Source organism: Notolepis coatsorum, assembly GCF_963971535.1.
Source record: "Notolepis coatsorum genome assembly, chromosome: 6".
Classification (NCBI taxonomy): domain Eukaryota; kingdom Metazoa; phylum Chordata; class Actinopteri; order Aulopiformes; family Paralepididae; genus Notolepis; species Notolepis coatsorum.
Window position 1 is genome coordinate 162688239 of NC_140170.1, and position 24723 is coordinate 162712961.

A 24723-nucleotide genomic window follows, 5' to 3' on the forward strand; every position below is an offset into this window, starting at 1 on the left:
ACAGCAGAGAACGTGGAAGAGCTTCTGGTGGCTGCAGACCAGCTTCTTGTCACTGGCATAGTACGAGCGTGCTCTGACTTCCAAGAGGGCCAGCTGTCTCTGGAAAACTGTGTCGGCATCTGGAGGTTTGCGGACATCTACTGCTGCCCTGACCTGAAGCGCAAGGCCCATCTCTTCATCGTGTGCCACTTTGAGAAGATGCTGCACGTCTCACAGGAGTTTGTGGAGCTGTCCCTGCAGCAACTGGCGGACATCATCGAGAGGGATGACCTGAACGTGAAGAAAGAGGAGACGGTGTTCGAGGCCGTCCTCCGTTGGATCGACCACTCCCGTGAGGAGCGTAAAACACACATCCCTTTGCTGCTGCCCAAGGTAACTAATTGTATATCTGTATGTCATGTGTGTCATAAATGTCTTGATGAATTGAAAATGGGGGACCCTGATGTAAACAAGACTGAAGTCTTTCTCTGGTCTGCATCCCCTTAACAATTGTGTGTATTGAGCCGTACTGTATTGTAGCCATTCTGCAATATGTTAATAAAGTTCTCAATCAATCAATCAATCAATCAATCAATCAATCAATCAATCAATCAATACAGTGGTTCTCAAGCATTTGGGTCCAAACTGTTCCCTAGCAACAGAATTCCAGTGAAACCGTCTACAACCGCTGTCTAAGTTGTACCAGCTGTCTGCTTGTCTCTTCCCAGGTTCGCATGGGCTTGATGAGGCCTGACTACTTCCCCCCTGGCTCCGCCTGGCTCCGCTGGCTCGCACAGGTCCCAAAACCCCTGACCCGCCCACGCCTGCCCCAGGAGGTCCTATTGGCCATCGGAGGCTGGAGTCGCGGCAGCGGGACCATTCACATGGAGGCTTACGATATCCGAGCCGGTCGATGGATGGATGTGAGTGTTGAGGTGGAGAGTCCCCAGGCCGGCCACGGCACCGCTTATCTCCACGGTCTGGTCTACTGCGTCGGCAGCTGGGACGGCATAGAGCGTCTCAGCAGTGTGCGCAGGTTCAACCCCGTCACTCGCAGCTGGCTGCAGGCGGCTCCCATGCACTCACGCCGCTGTTACGTCAGCGTGGTCGCGTTGGGCGGCTGTATCTACGCCATGGGAGGGTACGACGGACACGTGCATCTGAACACCGCAGAGCGCTACGAGCCTGAAACCAACCAGTGGACAGTGATCTCACCCATGCTGGAGCACAGGAGCGCCGCAGGGGCAGCAGCCCTCCATGGCAAGGTGGGTGGAACTGAGGAACACAGGGTGGGTGGAACTGAGGAACACAGGGTGGGTGGAACTGAGGAGGGTGGGTGGAACTGAGGAACACAGGGTGGGTGGAACTGAGGAACACAGGGTGGGTGGAACTGAGGAACACAGGGTGGGTGGAACTGAGGAACACTGGGTGGTAGATGAACACAAGGAACGTTAGATCAGAAATCATAAATGTCTTTATTGCCAAGTAAGCTTGCACAAACAAAAAATTTGTCTGGGTCCTTTGGTGCATCAACATTAACAGACAACTAGACAATTCCGCACGGGGGAAATTGTGAAAGTGTGGCTGTGCACCGCCGGCCAACGGGAGAGGGTCTCTCTGACAAACGGTTCAAAAGATACAAAAAGGGGGAGGAGCCAAACTATGGGCATGGTCAACATAGACCAATGAAAGAGGACATCCCTACTGAGTACAATGGCACAACCTCCCGAAAAAAAAAAAAATTAATACGTTTTTTTTTATATTTTTTATTTTTCATAAAAAAATAATTTTTTCCCGAAAAATTTTAACAACTCAGAAAAGTTTTAATACGTTTTTTTATATATATTTTATTTTTCATAAAAAAAAAATTTTGACAAAAAAGTCAAAAGTAGTTTTTCAGTCCCATTTCGGGGAAAGTGGTCCAGGGTGGTCGGATCTGGAGTACTGGCCCCTTTTTAGAAATCAGACTTAAGTGTTGAGCTCCAGGCTCTGAAAAACAACTTTTTTGACTTTTTCGTCAAAAAAAAATTTTTTTATGAAAAAGAAATATCTAAAAAAAACGTATTAAAAAAATCTTCTGAGTTTTAAAAAATTTTCGGGAAAAAAATTATGAAATAAAAAATATATAAAAAAAAATAACTTATTAAAAAACGTTTCTGAGTTTTTTTTTTTAAATGTTCAGGACTAAGGGGGTGTGGCCTAAGGGGGTGTGGTCTACGGATCAGGGGAGTGGTCAACATCGACCAATGAAAGAGGATATCCCTACCGAGTACAATGGAACAACCCGCAAGTGTCGACGACAAACGGTTCAAGAGATACACTAAGGGGGTGTGGCCTAAGGGGGCGTGGTCTACGGATCAGGGGAGTGGTCAACATCGACCAATGAAAGAGGATATCCCTACCGAGTCCAATGGCACAACCCGCAAGTCTCGCCGACAAACGGTTCAAGAGATACACTAAGGCGGTGTGGCCTAAGGGGGCGTGGTCTAAGGATCGGGGGAGTGGTCAACATCGACCAATGAAAGAGGACATCCCTACTGAGTACAATGACACAACCCGCAAGACAGAGGGCGCTGTCAAGCAATTCAGTACTGCTACACAGAGGGCGATTAAGGATTAACTCCATGAGAGGTCATTGGCAGGTCAGCTGTAGCCATGAGCCATGAGCCATGAGCCACACACCTGTTACCTAATTAGGCACGAATGACTTGCACTTTCGATCCAATGTATTTCAATGAGGGCAGATGCATGACTGCATTATCACGATGATTAAAAGCAAACGATAAGAGATGAAGCGTTTTTACTTTCAGATGAGCACTTCAAGGGGTATGTGAAGGGTTGTGTGCGATATTGTGGCATTCCGTCGACAATTGTGGCCCCGGTGATGATCAGAACACAAGGGGAGAAAAGCGATAAAACCTGCTTTTTCTTAGAGTGGGAACACATTGGTGTCTATGGGGAGGATAAGTTTCAAAGAAATGGTCATCAGTTGAGATAGAAATGTCCAATTCCATTTATTTTTCTTTTGTGAGCGAGGCGATTTTTCTACGTCCAAAATGTAGGTCACTGTCGCAATTTACCCAAGGTGGTGGAAAAAAAGTATTTCACCTCTTCCACTCTAAATTGCCATTCATTCCCAATGGGACCTACATTTTCCCGCTTAAAGTCGATTTGTAGCCAAACGGTGCTGTGAAACTTTCCGAAAAGCAATAGACACTCGAGTTGGAGCAAGCCGTCGTTTTGATACCTTTTATATGTATGGGGCGCGAACGTTCTGGGAGGAGTTTTGTTGGCAAAATCGGCGGAATAAAGAAGAATAAAAAGAGTATAGATTACTATAGTGTGGTTGCAACCTGGCTTCGCCAGGTCACCCACACTAATTAAAGTAGAATGAAATAAAATGGAATATATAAACTAAATTAGAATATTCTTTCTTATTACAGGTTTACATCTGTGGTGGCTTCAACGGGGTGGAGTATCTGCTCACAGCTGAGTGCTACAGCCCAGACACTGACCAGTGGACTCTGATCGCCCCCATGAGCAGCAAGCGTAGAGGAGTGGGAGTCGCTGCGTACGGAGGACAAGTCTATGTGGTAGGTGCACATGGAGACAAAAGCTTTATACTACATATTTTTATAGATATGTATCATTTGACTTGCAATGCTGCTGTGATGCCCTCATTTGCCTAAGTGGATTAATAACGTGTCTGCCTGCCTTAACCACATACTAAAACATTCCTCTCATGTGTCCTGTCCTCAGGTAGGAGGGTTTGACAGTGAAAACCGCCTGCGTAGCGCAGAGGCCTACAGCCCTTTGACTGACTCCTGGCGCACCCTGCCCACCATGCTCACCCCCCGCAGCCACTTTGGCATCGGGGTGTTGGACGACCTGCTCTTCGTGGTCGGAGGCTACAATAACTTCACCACCCTCTCCAACGTGGAGTGCTACGACCAGAGCAGCGACAGGTGGACTGTAGCCGAGGACATGGAGATCCCGCGCAGTGGCCTAAGCTGCTGCATAATGCATGGCCTGCCTAACATGAGCCAGTACGCCACTCCCCGTGGCTCCCTGTAGTGACCCCTGGTGGAGGAGGAGCAGGAGGAGGAGGAGGAGGAAGAGCAGGAGCAGGAGGAGCAGGAGGAGGAGGAGGAGGAGGAGCGGATCAGCTCCTAAAATAGACTGCGCTTCATTTGACAGAGTTGTAGAAATGAGAGAATGGAGGCGTTATTATACCTTCATAATAGTAACTTTTATTATTATTGATTTTATTTTATCTAAGCCTGCTCTCTGCCCCCCCCCCCACTACACACACACACACACATATTTTAATGTACATTTGTTGTACCCTAATGTATAGTTATTGTGTATTGTCTCATGCCAGTGTCAAAGACTTATTTCAATGTTGTGCTAATCTGATGGACACATCAAGTCACCTGAATCTGTTCTGAAGGACTTTCTGCGGTCTCAAACTGGAGAGAGAGAGAGAGAGAGAGAGCAAGAGAGAGAGAGAGAGAGAGAGAGAGAGAGAGAGACCCCCTTGAGAGATGCCCACTCAGCCAGATGGTTCTGGGACTCTGCTCACAAACACAAGCAGAGCCACCAGACGGAAACCGCACTGGACTAAACCAAATTATAAAAAAGAAAACTACTACGACACACTGGAAAGAATCAGTGGCCCTAAACAGAGAGTACACAGTGGCAGAATACCTGAGCACTGTGACTGACCCAAAACTAAGAAGATCCTTGATTAGGTACAGACTCAGCGAGCACAGCCTAGCCATCGAGAAAGCCCTGGCTCCCAAGAGAAGACAGACTGTGCACCCACTGCACACAAGAAGAGGTGGAAACCGAGCTCCACTTCTTAACAACCTGCCCACTATACCAAGACATCAGAGACATAACTCAAAACCAGGGGTGTAAAAAGTACCCCGAAATTATACTTAAGTGAAAGTATGGGTACCGTCTCAAAATCATACTCAAGTAAAAGTCAGAGTATCTGGCTAAAAACACACTTGAGTAAAAGTCAAAAAGTTTCTACTTTTAAATGTACTTAAGTATGTCGTATATTCTATGTACATATTCTAGGTTAATCACAGTGTACACAGGTTGCTAAACTGGATAGAAGAAGGATAGACATTGTGGAATGGTTCCCCTTTGACTCCACTAGCCAGAAGGGAAATAACGCTTGTAGTCAGGACAACCGAACTAGAATTCAACTCACCCAGAGGCCCAAAAGGTGGAAAGTCAGGTTATGGCATACAGGGATTATTATCATTTCATCAAGCATGATGAATAAATGGTTATTGATGCTTTCACATTCAAACAAGTCTTTACACACATATTCACATGGTTATTCAATGAAAGGACTGTACTGAGAAATACATGTTCGACCCCGGTCCAGTGCAATGACCTTACAAACAACAGTGGTTATAATCATGTTTTTTTTTTTTTTTTAAACTTAAATTTTTTATTAACAGTTTTTAGACAGACAGCACTTACAAAAAATAAATAATAAAAAATAAAGAAACTAGCATCACAATAAAAACAAAAAGAAAAAAACAGTGCACATAAATATTTACATGGGTATCATGGTTAGTTGTCTGGTTCCCCTACTGTTGTTTTCTAGGTATTTGATACAAAGGCTGATTGTGTATCTCCCTTAAACAGGCATAAACAGGTAATTCCTACTCAAAGATGATAAATGCTGACTAAGGCTTGTATGTGTGATCTGGGTCCAGAGACCTTCCTTGAGCTTCTTTCTTCCCTTATCCTTCGTCCTTTCTTTTTTTTTCTCTCTTGTTTATTAACTTTCACTTTACCTTTTGGTTCACCCATACACAAACCACATCATCCCTGAATATTTAATATCACACCGTTAAACAGACATAAATAATAAGGTATAAAAGCATTCAGCAATTGTAATATCCCAAAAACAAAATAGAAAATACTAACTAAAGCACAGGTGTGTGACATGGGTTCATAGACCCTCCTTGAACATCTTTCCTCCTTTACCCTTCGCCTTCTTGTGTTGCATTTGGTTCTTCCTCTGTGATGTCGTTCTCGTTCCTTTTATAATCCTCCCACTTTCCCCATCTTTCCCCAAATTTCTCTTCCTATAACCTCAGCATGTGTGTTATCCTTTCCATATCCTGTATTTCTTCCACTATTCCTACCCATTTTGCTATTGTCGGTGGGTCTTCCTTGTACCACAGTCTCGTTATTGCTTTTCTGGCCGCTATCAACATTATCTTTATTAAATATTTGTCCCCCCCTTGTATTCCCTCGTGTGTCAGGTCTCCTAAGTAAAGCACCAGTCCTGTTTGTGGTAGCCCGTATCCTAATATTCTGATCATTGCTTCCCCTATCTCCTCCCAATACCCCTTCAGCTTCTGACATCCCCAGAATATGTGCGTGTGATTTGCCCCCTCCTTCCCACACATCCTCCAGCATGCTTTTTGTGTTGGTGCATATTTTCCCTTCAGCTCTGGGGTTATAAAGAATCTGATTATGTTTTTCCATCCAAATTCTTTCCATATTCTCGATCCTGTTGTTGAATGTTGTACCTCGCATATGTTCCCCCATTCCTTCCCTGTTATTCCTATCTCTAGTTCTCTCTCCCATTTCCCCCTTATATAATCGGTCGTGTGTCCCTTGCTGGTCATTATAGCCCGGTATATTGCTGATATTACTCTTCCTTGCCCCCCTTCGTATGCCCATACTATCATCTTTATTATTCCATTCTGTTCCTCGTCTTTGGCCCCCCTTATTTCTTTGTTGTAGTAGTCTCTAACCTGTAGATATCTGAAGTGGTCCCTGTTTTCTAGTCCAAATTTCTCCTTTAATTTTTGTAGTGTCTGCATTTCTCCCTTCTCTATCATTTTGCATATCGCTGTTGCCCCCCCCCCCCCTCTCCCACCTTCTGAATCCATGGTCTAACCTCCCTGGTTTGAATCTCTTGTCATGTGCTACCCATCTCAGGACCCCTGACTGCTTCTCCAATTTGTGTGTTTTTACTACTCTGTTCCATATGGTCAAGGTGCATTTGGTGATTGGATCTAATAGTCCCTCTTTCTTTAAATAGTTCCCTATCTCCCACCAGAGCTTGTACCTTGTATCCCTCCCCTTCTTTTTCAATGTCTTTCCATCTTGCCTCATATCTGTCGTTACACCAGCACGTCACTGCTCTCAGTTGTGCTGCATAGTAATAATCTTGTAGGCTGGGTACTGCCATCCCTCCCTCTTCCTTTGGTAGTTGTAGTGTTTTATATCTGACCCGTGGTCTTCTCCCCGCCCATATGAACCTCGATATCAGTCTGTCCCACTCCCTGAATTGATTCTGTGGTATTTGTATCGGTAGTGACTGGAATAGGTACAGTAACCTTGATAGTATGTTCATTTTAATGACCTCTATTCTTGAATTGAAGTCCAAGGGCATTACTGTCCATCTCTCTAAGTCTCTCTTGATGTTCTGATTTATCTGTGTATAATTCGCCTCAAACAGTTTCTCCACCCCTCTCGTGATGTTCACCCCTAAGTATTTAATCTTGTCCATGTCCCATCTTATCCCGTACTGTTCTCTAATTTCCGTCGTTGGGGTATAGTTCCATGCTAAGGTCTGTGTCTTTGTCACGTTTAGTTTGTATCCTGAGTAGTGGCCATATTCCTTCAGTAGATCCATCAGTGCCGGGAAGCTCTTTTCTGGTTGCCTCATGTATACTATCACGTCGTCTGCAAATAGGCCTAGTTTATATTCCGTTCCCTTTATCCTTACTCCCTTGATGTCCTCGGTCTGTCTGATCAGTTGTGCCAGTGGTTCTATGAAAACGGCGAAGAGCGTCGGTGAGAGACAACATCCCTGTCTGGTAGCCCTCTCTAATCTGATTCTATCCGTCAAGCTGCCATTCACCTTAACCCTCGCTGTCGGTTCTTGATATAGCGCCTTGATCATCTTCATCGCCCTCCCGTTCAGTCCGAACCTCATCAATGTTTTATATAAAAATGTCCAGCTCACACTGTCGAACGCTTTTTCTGCATCTAGGCTAATCAGTACCACGCTACCCCCTTGTTTTTGTATCTCCTCTACTATGTGTAATGTCTTTCTCACGTTGTCCTGTGTCTGTCTCCCTTTAATAAATCCAGTTTGATCTTCATCTATAATGTCTGGCATAAACGTCTCAAATCTTTTTGATATTATCGATGTATACATCTTGTAATCTACGTTAAGTATGGACACAGGTCTGAAACTACTACATAATTCCCTATCCTTCCCTTCCTTCGGTATCGTGGTGATTATGGCTTCCTTCCACGAGGGGGGCATTTTCCCCTCTTCCATCGTGTGTCTGAACGCCGCCCCTAACATGGGTGCTAATTCAGTTCTAAATGTCTTGTAGAATTCCGATGGGAATCCGTCGCTCCCCGGAGATTTGTTGTTTTTAGCTCTACTAATTGCCTCTTCCAGTTCTTGTTCCGTAATTATTTTATTTAATTCTTCATTCTGTTCTTTCCCTATCGATGGTAACTAGCTTCTCCAGATATGTTTCTATTTCCTCTTCTCCCGCTGCTTTTGGCTGTGTGTATAATTTCTCATAGTATTCTCTAAATGTCCTCTCTATTTCAGCTGGGTCCCTCAATATTTCATTAGTCTTTGTATCCCTTATTGTGTGTATCGTGTTCAACTTCTGTTGCGTTCTAATTCTCCTAGCCAACAGTCTGGTCGCTTTTGGTCCCCCTTCATAGTACGTTTGTTTCATGAACTTCGCTTTCTTTTCTATTTCCGTCAATAATTCCCTATTTATCCTGGCCTTTACTTCTTTGATTTCTCCGAGCGTTTCCTGTTCTTTTGATATCTGGTGTCTCCCCTCTAGCTTCTTCAGCTTCCCTATCAGATTGTGATATGTCTCCGTTCTGGCCTTCTTCAGCATTGCTGTTTTTTCCATCAATTTCCCCCTTATCACCACCTTCAGTGTGTCCCATAGAATGTTCGGGTCTACCGCCCCGTTGTCATTTTCTTCCTTATATCTGGCTATCTCCTCCTTGATCTGACTCACCACCCCCTTGTTATTTAATATTCCTACATTTAGTCTCCAAATCGTGTTCCTCCGTCTCCCTTCTAGATCTACTGTCAGATATATGGCACTGTGATCCGATATGTCCGCCACTCCTATACTGCTCTCCCGTGCCCTGTAACTGTCCCCCGTCGTCATCAAAAAGTAGTCTATTCTCGCATATGTCACGTGCGGGTGTGAGTAATGTGTGTATTCCCTGTCCATGGCGTGCATCCCCCTCCAAACATCTGTAATTCCCATTTCCGTCATCTCAATATTCATATATCTACTGATTGGTGCCCGTCCTTTTCTAGTACTCGTGGTAGGTCGTGATTCAGTACTACATTAAAATCTCCCGCGCATATCAATATCCCTTCTAGTTCCATCACTATCATATCAAAAATGGTCTCATATAAATCCCTCTCACTCTCTGGGGGTGCATAAACATTTACTAACGTAACCATTTGGCCCTCCATTTTCCCCTTCACCAGAACAAACCTTCCCTCCTTGTCTCTTACTTCCTTGATCAATTCAAATTTGACTGTGTTTTTGATTAACGTGATTACTCCTCTCCTCGGGTTTTGTTCAAAGGAACTATAGTATGCATTTTCATATCCAAATCTCTTCAGTTTCTCATGACCCTGTGCTACCAAATGTGTCCCCTGCAGAAAAATCACTTCCATCTCACTTTTTTTACATTTCAACATCACTTTGCCCCTTTTTATCGCATTATTCATTCCATTAACGTTTAACGACATCATTTTTATACCTTTAACCCTTGTCATCTTTCTTCTTCTTTCGTCTGTCAGTCCCCCCCATGTCACACTCATTCCCCCCTCCGGTTGGAGCCTCCGCTCTCTTCACCGAATACATATAATGATTAACATAAATAAAAAACATAAACTTTACATAAAGTGCTCCCAAGGCGTTCGGGGGGTCCCTGTGTCCCCCCCTGTCCCCTGCTGGTGGGTGAGGGGTAATTGCCCTCCTAGCGAGGGGCCCCCTCCTGACGGCTTGGGGGTTTGAAACCCTTGCCCCCAATCGCTCGTCATATTTGTCCAGCTTTCTTACTGTTTTTTTTTTGCTTTCGAGCTCCTGGTCAAAAGCGCTCTGTCCTTCCTTTTGATCAAAGACCCTCTTTTCTTGGTCCCTCTCAATGTGACTCATATGTTTCATTGTCCCTCCTTCCTCCCATATCCGTGTGCGGTGTCTCCCGTGTACCCCTTTTTACTTTCTTTTCCTCTCCACTATTTTCTATGTGATGTCCATTTATCCCCTTAATCCCTCCCAATCTATGTATCTGTTTCAGTATGTTCTGTGTCTCGCCTATCAAACCTAGTTATATTTCCATTTATTTCCTCCATCAGCTTGTGTATTATGTGTCCATGTATACGTTACGTTCATTTCTATATCCTGCCTCTACCTGGGAATGTGTGCTTATGCATATGTTATTTCAGTTTCTATACTTTGTCTCTATTTGAATAGTTTTTTCAATCTCTTGTGCGTGTACTCATCCGTTCGCCTCCTCCCGCCTCCTCTCCGTCTCTGGCCTCCTCATCCGTCTCCGTCCTCGCTCCGTCACGTTTCACCTCGGCCTTCTCCTCTCTCCTCTCTCCGGTTTCGGTCTCCCGCTCTGATCTATCTGCGGGCTCCCTCCAATCTCTGCTGCAAGCTCCGTGTCTGGTCCTCCCGCCTCCTTCCTTCTCCGTCCTCCGTCATCCGCATCCCTCGTCGTCTCATCTCTCGCTCCGCTTCTCGTGCCGTCGCGTACGTCGCCGCCCCTTCCTCCCAGTGAATCCTTAGCGAGGTCATGGGTGACTGGAATCTCATTCCGTTTTCTTTCAGAGTTTTCTTCAGTCCCGCGTAGGTCCTGCGTGTTATCGCTACCGCTGTCGAGTAGTCGTGATCAAATGATAGTCTTTTCCCTTCGATTTCAATCTTCTGAGGTCCACGCGGTTCTGAGTACCAATTCCTTAACCTCGAATCTCAGAAAGTTAATAATGACCGCCCTCGGAGGTCTGTCCGGTTGTGGTCTCGGAGCCAACGCCCTGTGGGCCCTCTGTATCTCCATGTTTTCCAGTCCCGTTTCCTTCAGTTGTTCTTTGATAAGCTTTTCCACATATAGGGTCACCGATTCCCCTTCGACTCCTTCTTTCAGTCCCCATATTCTGATGTTATTTCTCTGTGACCTCCCCTCCATGTCTGACATCTTTGTCTCCATCTGTTCTTGTTTCTGAATCACACATGTTAATACCTCGTGTATCTCCGTGTTCCATTCCTCCGCGTGTGCCGTCCTAGTCTGTAACTCGGTCACGTTTCTGTCCTGTTCCGCCATCTTCTCCTCCACCCTTTTGAGTTCTGTATTCATTTCTCCTCTGAAGTCCTCCTGTTCCTTCCTCAATTCCTCCCGTAGCTTCCCAATATCATTCCTTATCGTGTCCGTGTTCAGTTTTATCGCCGCTGTTATGTTCTCCAGTATCCCGGCCTGCATGACCACGGCCCATCCTGGCATTCCCGTGTCTGCCTCAGCGGTACCTCCCCCTTCTTCCGCCTGTCTTTTCTCGGCTTCGCTTCGGGGACTCTGTTTCTTCAGATTCTCTCCTTCTCGTATGTTCTCCATTTCTATTTCCTTCACAATCGTTGTCTCTTCCTCACTTCTCGTGTGCATTTTCATTTTGTATTACTTTTCGGGTCTTTTTTTATCCGTTTTTTCGCTCATTTGACCAGGAGCTCTATCGCACGTGTGTTACCCGTCTGCTCTCATACCGGAAGTCTATAATCATGGTTTACTTACGTATTGCAAAGTACACTCTCAGGCGGCAGCGGTTGGAGGCTCAGACCTGGGGGGTCTGGCCTAATGTGATTTAACACTGTTTCTCTTTTTTATACTAGACATGACATCACGGGTTTGACTATCTTTAGCCAATCAGAGTTATATTCAAATATGTCTTGTACCAATCAGGTGTCTTGATACTAAACCAAGAGGCCTGGGTCTGCCTCTTCCAAATATGGTCTTTTGCTGTCTCTTGCTATTTTCCTCTCTGGGCTGCCCCAGAGACCTCCATTGTCCATATATGGGCGTGTTGTCAGCCCAAAGGGGGGTCCTGTGGTCTGTGGCTCTTCTGTGACATCTGGTGAGGAGGTTTTCCTCAGAGCCTTTTGCATGTGTAGCCGTTAAACAATAGAACCTTTTCTAATTTGTATCTTTAATGTAATGAGTTACATATACATCCAGCATTAAACCAATGTAGTCGTTGTCTATAGTTTGATACCAAATAATCCATATGAAATAATCACAAGTCTGTATTTTCCAGACTATTTATATAAACACAGTTTTAACAGAGAAGTAGCAGAATTGTTCCATTCTCTTTATTGCAAATGACATTCAAATATCCCCTGACATCTCATAAGTCATATTCTAATGTAATATTCAATGTGTATGTAATTTCCTTCAGTTGGCACCAAGCACTAATGTGCTACAGATAGTTAAACCTTTTACCTTGATTAATGAAGTATGAATGACATGTTCCTATATGTATCGTGTGGAATACATGATATACAGTTATTACAGTGAATATCCCAGAATCTAACACTTTATAGATATTTATATGTTGTCTCCTTTTATAGTACAGTTTTACACATTAGTCCTGTTCCAAAGAGGCACATCAATTTCCATTTCGCCTCCTGTTTCACTGATACCATGCTCACACCCTGGAATGTGGTGTTTATTTACACAGATTAGCAGTTTGCTAGTGGGGGTTGGTTCCTGTTTCTGCTGTCCTAACCGCGTGAACATTTAAGGCAACCAACTTGTGTTTAGCTTTTTCTCTGATTGGCCATGACCCCCCGCCCCTTTTGCCGCAAGCGCGGGTCCCAAATGAAATGCGGAGCTGTAATCTTTGTCCGAATTGAATCACGTGAATACACAACGCATTTTATCAAAACAACTACGCGATTCACTCGTCACTGTACATCAGTGGAGGCTGCTGACTGATTAACTAGAAACTGTACATTGTAACGTTATATAATGTATAATGTTATTTCGCTTCACGCGTCACTGTACATCAGTGGAGGCTGCTGACTGATTAACTAGAAACTGTATGCTGTAACGTTATATGTTATTTCGCGTTTTTAACGTCATAAACCAACTACCAGATTCACTCGTCACTGTACATCAGTGGAGGCTGCTGACTGATTAACTAGAAACTGCACATTGAGGGGGTTTGAATCACGCTACATCAGTGGAGGCTGCTGACCAGATTATTATTATATTAATTTGGCTTACTGTTACTGTATTGTTTGTCTTGTTTCATGGGCTGCCAAAATGTAATATTTTGCACCAGGGAACTTGAAGGTTCATGCACAAGACAAACAATACAGTAACAGTAAGCCAAATTGATTGTTCATTATTGTTCTGTGTTTAACAATATCTGAGATATTACATTTATACATTCATATATATGACATAACTGTAGCATATAGATTGATAGGCCAAGTTGTCCTGAAAAAAAAATGGCATATCACTTAATTTTGCAATACAGGGTTGAGGTTACACACATGTGCGTTGTGCATGAACCTTCAAGTTCCCTGGTGCAAAATATAACATTTTGGCAGCCCATAAAACAAGACAAACAATACAGTAACAGTAAGCCAAATCTAACAATCTTGAACACATGAAAACCCTGAAAGAAGTCAAACCATCAGCTGATCACCGGCACAGGTACTCATCCATGTTGGGAGCACTGCATGATGAATTTTCAAGGCGTTTTCAAGATTTCAAAAAGGTTGAGGATGAAATGCAGCTGGTTTCCTCTCCCTTTACCTGCAGTGTTGATAGTTGTTCAGCTTGAACTCATTGGCCTGCAGTCTGATTCACTACTGAAAGAGCACTTTAAGTCAGCATCACTGCTAGAGTTCTACTCTGCTCTCAAGGAGGAGAACTTTCCAAACATGAGGAGACATGCTCAGAAGATGTTGGTTCTCTTTGGATCCACCTACATGTGAACAGACATTCTCAGTCATGACGTTTACCAAATCCAGGTACAGATCCTCTCTCACTGATGAACATCTGTCAGCTGTGCTTCGCATCTCCACCTCAGACATTCAACCTGACTTTGATGGACTTGTTAAAGCTCAAAAGAGACTGGATTTCTCACACTGAATGAAAAAAAAAGAACTGAAGAAATCTAAAATGTGGGAATATAACAAGTGAAATGGGACACTTGATCCTTTCCTTTTTTTCTGCACAGTAAAAAAAAAGAACTGAAGAACACTAAAATGTGGAAATATATCAAGTGAAATGGGACACATGAAATTTTTTTTTGCACAGTTCTGAAAACATTAAATGTTTAATATAGGCATGTAAAGTCAAAAAGGCTACACAACTGGGACACTTTTCTTTACACAGTTCAGTCACATGTCTTGTTTATTTTGGCTACAAAGATGATGTGATGTCTTTAGAAAGCTAAGAAAAGCCTTGTTTCAATAGTATATGAAACTCAAAATGCCCTTTGTTATTAATGTGACTGAAAATGAGTTAAATGTTTCACATTTTTCTATTTGAATAAATTATATTTTTGAAAGCTAACCTCACATTTTAATTGCCAAATAATAACATACACTCTTACCAGCGGTCAAAACAATGCCATTTACTGCTTTTTATATAGAAATAAAATGTATATTATGCATAATTGAGTTCGGAATTTTGGCCCGGCCCTCCAAAATATTTTCAGTTGCTCATTTGGCCCCCTGGGAAAAATAATTGCCCACCCCTGCTCTACAGGAAGGGACAGAGCAGACTGTTCCTGAGAGGGCTCAGGTCTTTCGATGCAGATGTTCTACCAGTCTGTGGTGGCTAGTGCCCTCTTTTTCGCTGTGGTATGAATGAATGAATGAATGAATGAATGAAAACTTTATTTAACAGATTGCAGAATGGGTACAATACAGTAAGGCTCAATACATACAATTGTTAAGGGGATGCAGACCTGAGAAAGACGTTTGTCTTGTTTCCATCAGGGTCCCCCATTTTCAATTCATATAGACATTTATGACATACACAACATACATGACATTTATGGCATAGGGACATATAGGTATTTAGTACTGATACATTTGTGACATAAACGGTATTCAAATATACAGTACTGTTACCCCTAGATCCTGACAGAGTATTTACATATGATGGGGAGGGGACTGTACATTAGGAGGGGGTGGGTGGGTGGGAGAGAAATATACATACGGCGGGGAGGGAATATATACATGCGGTGGGGAGGAGACTGTCTATTAGGAGGTGGTGGGGGTTTTGGGCATTTACGGTGGCCAGTTTCGAATTGCAGCCTCCCGTAGGTGCTCTTTAAGAGCGGTTTTGAATGTGGGCAGGGATTCACATTCCTTTACAGCTTTGGGTAGGGCGTTCCACATTGTTGTGGCATAATTGCGAAACGTGTTTAGTCCCTTGTTTGATCCGAATCTGGGTTTAACATGATTTGTTGAGCTTCCTCTGGTGTAGTGGTTGTGGTATTCACTGACCTTTGGGAAGTATTTTGACATGTACATGGGCACCCCGGTCGTATAGTGTATCTTGTAGACCAGGCCCATTGCAAGTTGCTGTACTCTGTCGTCTACTCTAAGCCATCCTAGGTTGTCAAAGTGGGCAGGGGTGAGGTGGGTTCTGGGGTTCAGGTCAAGTAGTAGTCTGACCAGTTTGTTTTGTGATGTTTGTAATTTTGTTTTAAGCGCCTAACGTGTATCTTCAATGATTCTATTTACTAAAGTCTCAGGATCGTATAGTGGATCGCTACCGTATCTCTGCTATTGTACTCACACGTTTTGTTCAAATGTCTTATAAATGATTTGGAGTCGGAGCCAGGCTCTACGGTACAAAGACAGTCTCGCCGTCGTTTATTGGAAGATCCAACAGCTTAAAGTTCTTGCCAACTTCTCTATGTCTAAAACAGCGTCTGCAGCACGTCTCGATTGGATAGTTTTCAGCGCAGGTTGGGGGTCGTCTCAAGATGATGTTCTCCGTGCCTCGACGTGGTCTCCTGGTCTCCGTGCGCGCTCCTTTTGTCTCATCTGTGGTACATTATATAGGACTCACAAGACCCCCCCCCCCCCCCAGTAATCGAGTCTCCGGGATGTGATGTCACATGCCAGAGACTCCAGCATTTCTCTGATTGGTTTAACATGAAAGAACTGAACTCTGACCAAATAAGGAATTTACATGACTATTTCAAACGCTTCTTCCTTCTAATGAAAACGGACTAAACAGTTATTTGTTTGATCAAAATAAATGAATGAATACTTTGCTACCAGATTGCAGAATGGGTACAGCACAGTACAATACACACAACTCTTGCCAACGGGATATAAATTAGCAACCACCCTTTTGGATAAGTTTATATCAGGCCCGCTCCTTTTCAATTTCCTAGTTTTTAACCTTTTTCTTACTAAATGAACACACACTACTTTACTAAATGCTCTTTACTGTTACATTCCAGATTGTGCTAGACTATCTAAATCCTATAGTATAATTCAGATTTAGATCATTGCGGCCACAGTTTTCTTATAACAACCTGTATAATGTTTGATGCAAAACTCCATATCTCTTTTATTTCATAAGCAATGTGTTTAGGAGAAAAGGCCATACTGTTGTTTTACTTATTTTAAGTTCTAAATCCTGTTTTATTTAATTTAGTCTCTCGCTGGTAATGGTCTTTAACTACATTAACTAGAATCTTATTTCCTTGACAATGATATGTTTAATCCTATGTATGGCTTTTTCCTTTGTAATCGAGTCTGGTTATTCCATTTCTCAGTGGTCAATCAGTCTACTTTTTAGTGTCATTGTGCTTGCTTTTTCTTGATGTGTCTCCTATAGTTATCTGTTGATTAATAACTTGCTTATTTAGAGTTTCAACTTTCTGCATTTGTAAGACATAATCTGTTTGGACCAGCTGCATGTTATTTCCTCCTCCTAAGAGTCTATCTCCTACTCAATCTGAACCACCAACTGTCTTACTGTTCTTAAACTGTCACAGGGGGGTGGCATCTTCCGTTTTACCATTAGCATATAGTGGAGGGACCTATTTTATGACCTTTTAGCAAGAATGTCTGCCCCTCACCCTATTATTAACCCAACTGCTGACATGCTGATTCCTATCCACTATAGAGATGCTGTCTTCTTAAATTTCATTACTTAGCACTATTGTACATTTTTGATTCAATTAATTTACGACAGTCCCTTCTCTGAGGGGTCTACCCTCATTATGTAACCAGTAAATTTTCAAAATCAAAAATGATATAATTACCATAAAATATTTAAAAAAAAAAATTAAATTCTCCAAAAACTTAAAAAATCCAAAATTTCACTTACCTCTTCTTCTTGCACAGTTTATACACATTTATCAGTTATTATTATGACATCTAGTCTAGGTCCGTCTCTCTATGCAAAGAGATGATCGTACCATTCTCAACTTCTTTTCGTTTAAGACTATATTTATCCATGTAATTACCACCTGTGTCTATTTGTGTAATGGACTCTGCAAGAAAAGATTTACCTCACCCCAATATAAGACTAACAGTTCTAATAAAAAACGAAGGAGACTTAAACCATAAACATATAAACACTGAATTTCTCCTTCGCAAAAGACCTTCTGAGGTCTACTTCCTTTTAGCTGCAATTCTACCAGTTATCCTCACTGAAACCTCTGAGGTCTATTGATAACCCTTTTTGGCCGTGGCTCTTTCGTTGCAGTTGCGCTAATCGCTCTCTCCTCCAGCGTCCTTGGTTCCGCTGTTGGTACTCCGCCAAAATCCACAGAGGAAAAATCATCATTTTCCAATTCCAATTCATGATCTCCTCTGTCTGGCTCCTGCAAAAATCCTTAATTTCCCCTAGCGGGACCATCATGTTCGCCCCGGTCTGGTTCCCCATAATCGTCTTCATTTTCCCCTTCGTCGTGCATTTCCTCCTGTTCTTGATCAATGAACAGGGGTTCGGATTCCAATTCTTGCCCGTCTTGCAGGGCTTTTACGCAATGCGAAAGGTGAAACCACATTGAAGATCCTTTTACCTGTAGCGCTCTTTCCGTAGCTCTTACGACCTCGTACGGTCCTTCCCGCCGCGCGCCATACCACTTGCGTCTGAACACTTTGACATAAATGTAGTCCCCTGGTACTATCTGGGGAGCATTCCGCCTATCCTCCTCCTCCTCTGTCTCTCGTTTACTAGAGACATAATCATAGATTGCCCCGTGGAGCTTTGACATGTACTTCACGTACTCACGCATCTCGTGGTCTAGAATATCCAAACTCGGACCTTTTCCTGCTGCGCGCAATCCGGGCACAACCATACATCGGCCAAACAACATTTCGTGCGGAGTTAAACGCAGGCCCCGGATCTCGCTTGATCTACATGCCATCAGTGCCAACGGTAACGCGCTCAACCAACTTAGACCGGTGTGTTGACAGATCTTAACCAATTTGTTCTTAAGTACCCCGTTCATGCGTTCCACAGCCCCCTGGCTCTGAGGGTGGTAAACGGACCCGAAACGCTGTTTTATCCCCATCTGTTGGAGTACTAAACGTACAGTTTTGTCGACAAACTCTTTTCCATTGTCCGACGCGATTCTATCGGGAATTCCGTAACGGCTTACTATCTCACGGCATAAGAACTTAGCCACTGAGGCAGCATCCTTATGTTTAGTCGCGCAAGCCTCCACCCACTTTGAAAATCGTCACACCACGACAAGAATGTACCTTTTTTGGTTAATCGGTTTTATCATGTCTACATAGTCAATCACAAGTTCTCTCATTGGGCCATTTGGGGTGGGGATGTGTCCCGGAGACACAACGATCCCTCTGCGCGCATTGTTCTTCAAGCAAATTGCACATCTACTTATTACACAATCAATCTGCCGTAGCAGGTTTGGCGCCCAAAACCCATACTCCTCTATTTTCCTACTCACCTCTCTCCGGTGTGCATGACAGAACTCATGCGCAGTTTGGATCAGCAGTCCGACCAGGCCCGTTGGTGCAACCACAAGTCCTTCATGGTTCCGCCACAAACCTGTCCCATCCCTACTAGCCCCCATTGCTGACCAGAGATTTCTCTCCACCTGACTCGCCTCTTCCTGAAAGGTCAAAACATCTTTGTAAGTAATCTTATCTTCCAACTCCACCTCATGTGTGATAACCAATACCTTACCTGCTCTGTCCGCACCTGTCACTTGCTTGGCAGCAACATCCGCCATGTTGTTACCTCTGGTCACCTTAGACTCATCAGACTGATGGGCAGCACATTTGATAATCGCAATTTGTTTGGGTTTCATTATTGCTTGCAACAAATCGGTTATCTGACTACAGTGTCTTATGGCGGTACCATCTGCTCTCTTAAAACCTCGCCCTTTCCACACCGCTCCGTAGAGAAAACTGATATTCTGTGCGTAGCTACTGTCCGTATAGATATTACAGCTCTTGCCTTCTGCCATTTTGCACGCTTCAGTCAGAGCGACTAGTTCCGCCAGCTGAGCTGAACAGGGTTGTGTCAAGGCTTCGGCCTTTGCTACGACAAACCCATCACCTTGTGATTTTACTACAGAGTAACCTGCTTTTAGGTCCTCTCCAACTCTGTAACATGAGCCGTCTGTCCATAGTTCCAAATCAGGACTGCTAAACGGGAAAGCCTGCAAGTCAGCTCTAAGTCTGGAGTACCTCTCAGCTTCCTCCACACAGTCGTGAGGTTCTCCATCCTCAGGCTTAGGAAGGGTCTGCGCTGGGTTCACTATGGAACACCTAGTCAAAGTAACATCTTCCTGTTCCAAAATCCTGTAATAATTTTTCAGACGGGGTATCGTTAGTGCAGATTTACCAGATTCCAACAAATTTTGGATCGCATGTCCTACCATAATATTGACTGGATACCCCATCATGATACTTGCAGCTTTCTCGTACATCAGGAAGACTCCGGCGCAATCTCGGTAGCACGGAGGCATTCCCATTTCCACCTCTGAATAGGCGATGGAGTAGTATCCTATTGGTTGTGGATGGATCCCCACTCCGGTGTTTTGTGCCAGTACTGCGCATGCATACCTCTGATCTGAAGAGGAAGAGACATACAGTATGAACTGCTTGGTATAATCAGGCAAAGTCAAGGCCGGGGCAGCTAACATACGGGTCTTTATGGTCTCAAATGCCCTCAGGCCCTCCTCAGTCCAGGTTACTTTAGCACTCAACTTATCATTTCCGCAAACTTTTATCATAGCTCTTAAAGGCCCTACTAGTTCTGTATAATTCTCCACCCAAGTGGAACTATACCCGACGATTCCCAAAAACATCATCATCTGTCTTACAGTCACTGGCTTTGGAGCTTTCTTAATAGCCACCAAATGTTCCTCTGTAATAGCTCGATGGCCTTTTGAAATCGTTTGACCTAGATATGCTACTTTAGGTTGACAGTACTGCAATTTTTTCAAAGACACCTTGTGTCCCTTCTCTGCTAGTAGTTGCAATAGTTCGATAGATTCCTTATGACATGTTGTCTGATCGTCGGCACACAAGATAATATCGTCCATATACTGAATGACTCTGGATTTTAATCTCAGGTCTAACCCGTCCAGATCCTCTCTCAAGATCTTGTTAAAGATGTGTGGGGAATGCTTTAATCCCTGTGGGAGCCTAGTGTACTCATAATGCTCATTCTTATAGGTAAAACCAAAAAAATGCTGGCACTCTTTGCTCAAAGGTACGCTAAAATAGGCGCTACACAAATCTATAACCGTAAAATACTCAGCTTGCGGCGGGATGAATGTCAGTAGTGTGTGGGGATCTGGGACATCGGCGGGATAGTCAATTAAAACCTCATTGACGGCCCTCAAGTCGTGTACCAGACGGTACGAGGTGTCAGGTTTCTCCACTGGCAGCAACGGCGTGTTGCTCTTGGGGCTCTTTGTCTTTCGTAGTACTCCGGCTTCTAGAAGTCCTTTGATTTGTGGCTCGATTCCGGCCACCGCTTTTTCCTTCAGTGGGTACTGACTTTTCCAGGGCAGGGTTGCTCCTGGTCTAAGCTCCACCCTCACTGGTTGAGCAGATTTGATCAGTCTAATGTCGGTGCTATGTTTTGACCACAGCACTTCCGGTATGGCCCCCATCATCTCCTCCTGGAGGCTCAATTTCTGGGGGTTTTCTTCTACTGTCTCCTGTGACAGCTGCACCGTCTGGGGACGTCCCATCCCTGTGCCTTGAATCATTATTTTGATGAACCGTTTGTCCGGGCTTATCCATATGAGTCGGTTCTCCGTCGTCTGTTCGAACTTTATTCCTTCTGCCTCTTTCATCATCCTTCCGATGTGTTGTTGGTCGCACGAGTCGGTCACTTTTAACGTCACGTGGGGAACGCTGTCTGTGATCTCGTGTTCCTTTTGCAGATAGTTGCTCCGAGCAAGCCGTATTGCTGCTCCTTGGGGACCCATCACTATGCTGGTGGCGTTGAGCTGCACCTCCTCTGGTTGATTTCTCATCCACTCCTCGGCTTGTCTTTCATCCGCATCTTTATAGTACTGTAGGGTGCAATGGTATGGTGTCTCTGGGTTCTTTGCCGCTGGCATATTGGCGGTGATGAATGTCTCCCATTCCAACGCTGGTCCGAGCAATTCCTGGCTTAGGTTCCCCAACCAGTATACTTCCGGGGGTCGGGGGTCTGTTCTTTGCATCATTTCGTTGTATTGGTCTTCTGGGACGTCAATCACACAACCATCAGGCGTGCATAGAATGTTCATCCCCAACATACCAAGGCCGTCTCTGCCCAGTAAGCCAATGGGTGCGGTGTCGGAGACCAAGATGGAAACCGTCGCCTCTTTGCCTCTGTACTTCAGTGACAGGCTCTGTCACTGGAATCAGCTTCTTTATCCCTTCAAATCCAATGGTCCGTACATATCGACTGGACATGGGCAGGTGTGTCGCATCTTTAGGTTGGACCACAGTGTACGCCGCCCCGGTGTCTGCCATCATCCTGACAGATTTATTATTCACCGCTACGTGCACTATCGGTTCCTCCCTTAAGTGTGACAATGACAGCTGGCACCCCCCCATTGAACTCTCTGGGCCTCGTCAGAACTCCTGTTCCGGCCCTCTGGACGGATTCACTGGGCCCCTGTTCTGTTGCTGGTTCTGGTCTTGCATCTGGTCTTGGTCTTGGTTCTGGTATTGGTTGGGTCCGTACCACTGCTCCTGGGATCGGCCATAACCTCTTCGGCCACCTCCTCTGTTATTTCCTCGACCCCTGCTGCTGGGTCCTTGGCTTCGCCATCCTTTTTCACAGTTCCGGGCGAAATGTCCGATTTCTCCACAATGCCAACACTCCGCCGACGCTGGCCATTCCAGGGGTCCGCTTCTTGGCTGTCCATTTCCTCTTCGTGACTGCCCGTTTGATCCCCTCTGATTTTGTTGTTGAGTGGGTGCCGGTGCTTCCTGTTTGGTGGGCTGTGCTGTTTCCTGGTTGTTCAGTTGTCCACTATTCCCCGTCTCGGCTCTGGGTGGTGTGGCTTGTACCAGGGCTTGGAGGTACTCTACCATCTTGATGGCCTCGACCGGCTGTTGGTACATGAGCTTTCGCTGACTTGCCGTTTCTTTGTCTTTGGCCTGTTGTTCCTTCTTCCTGTGCAGCTCCACTTGATGGCTCACGTTCTCCAGGTATGCATCTAAAGGAAGGCTTCCCAGGCACACCACTTCGTTCAGTTTTTGTCTCACCTCATTGGAGAGGCCCTTCTGTATTTTCTCTCTTAGCATCGCCTCTCCCATTGGATTTTGTGCAGGGTCTTGGCCGGTCATGTCTCTCCAGGTGGCGTAGGCTTGTGCCACATACTCTCTGGGGGGGGTGTCAGGTCCCAACGCACCAATGTGGATCTTATCTGGATGCATCAGGGTGTGATAGGTCTCCCGCAGGACCCGCCACAGTGCTCCTCGGTGAGCGGCGAAGAGGTCCTGGTCGTGAGCTCCAGACACTACATACCGCACCATGGCAGCCTTGGTTAGTAGTTCTTCCATGCCAGCGACTCCTACTTTGTGAGAGAGTAGTCGCTTGACATTCCCGATAGCCAGCTGTTGGCCTACCATTATTTCCTCCAGCTTGGCAATCCATGGAAAAGCCCCATTCTGGAGGGAGGGCAACTTCTCCGATATTTGGGACATGTCTGAAGCATTCCATGGCTGGTACTCCAATCCCTGATGTCTTATCATCAAGGGTTGTATGTTGACTGTAGGCTCTCGGGTACTGGATCTGGTCACTCTTTTTTCTTCCGACCTTTTCAACGCTTTGATTTCATCCTTTGCTTTCTTCATTTGTTCTTCCAATTCTTGTCGTGCTGTGGTGCCCCTTCTCCAGCGTTCGGCGCTTGCTTGGTATCCCGCGGACTCAGTGTCTTGGTCATCGTGGTAGGACTGTATCTGTGCTTCCATCTCTCGGTTTTCCTTACTCATTCCATGATGTCGTCGCTTTAATTCCTCCATGGTATCCGTCAGTTTCAGCAGCTGGTCTCTTTCTTCGAGGGTAGGTGCGGGCACGGAGAGTGGGGTAGTGAATTTTGGAGCAGGTAACCTCTTCGGCGTCACTCCTCTGAGGGGTCTCTCCCTTCTCTCCTCTTCCTCTCGTTCTCTGTCTTTCTCCTGGTACCTGTTCAGGGGCTCCCATGTCTGTTCCTCGTCCTCTGTGTCTTCCCAGTATTCGTGGGTTGCGGGGGGAGAGGGCCGGCGACGGCTGGGAGCTTGTCTTGACCTCTCCTGGGGATAGTCTCTTCTGTGGCTGAGACTCCTGTCGTATAGACTATCTATTTGGTCGTCTAACTCCCTAATGTCTTCGCTTCGGCGTCCCTCTCCTTCCGCCCAGATAATTTCTTTCTTTGCGGCAGTGAGCGGTTCATGTATGCATCGATGTCTCTCTTCGTCTCGATATCTCTCCGCCGCCCTGGGATAAGGAATACTGTGGGACTGAACGTCTCGCTCCCTTCTTCTCTCCCCCTCTGTTTCGTCTGCTTCAGGCGTTAGGGTGATTGTTGTCACTGCCCATCCCATCTCTGTTCTACGGCCACTATTGTTGGTTATCTTGTATTGGCTATCCATGTCTATCATAGGCAGGATAGGGTAGATTGGTTCCTTATTCCTGCTGACATAAGGTGGAGGTGCTATATTTACCTCAGTTGCTCTTTGGGAGGTGACTATTGTCCTTTTAGGGGCCTGGGGAGTGATCAGGATGGGAGCTAGCTCCTCTGTCGGCAGGGCCTCCTTATTGACAGTCGAACTGTCCTCAACCATACTCTTCCTTCTCTCAGCTTCCCGAGCGAATTTTGATAAGGCGTCCATTTCTTGCATGCGTTTTTTCCCTCTGATTGTCATCTTTCCCACTTTTTCCTCCCCCGTTCTATATGTCCTAATTAGAGCATGCAGATCTGATATTATTTCTAAATCAAAAGAGCCCTCAATAGGCCAGGGTTTTGTGATTTTTGGCCATCTTTTATTCCATTTGGTTGATAATTCAATAATTCTTTCCACATAGTAAGGATTGTCCTCTGTGTAAGGATTATTTTTAGCAAGCACTTGTATCGGGTTATCCTCCATCCAACCAATTGGTGTACTCACATCTTTATTCGCCTCTTTTGTCATTTTTCTATATGCGTTTCTTCTTCTCATGTACTAGAGGTTTTTAATT

The 24723-nt window shown here is 44.8% G+C and overlaps 1 protein-coding gene across 1 annotated transcript; it reads left to right on the plus strand.

Annotated features, from left to right (window-relative positions):
- Positions 1 to 713: 713 nt before the first annotated feature.
- LOC311229720 (uncharacterized protein) lies at positions 714 to 21452 on the plus strand (the record flags this gene model as incomplete). Its single annotated transcript, XM_084315795.1, has 4 exons — positions 714 to 1244; positions 3423 to 3572; positions 3739 to 3944; positions 21449 to 21452. The coding sequence occupies 4 exons, from the start codon at positions 714 to 716 to the stop codon at positions 21450 to 21452; spliced, it is 891 nt and encodes a 296-aa protein (XP_084171921.1).
- Between the last annotated feature and the right edge of the window lie 3271 nt (positions 21453 to 24723).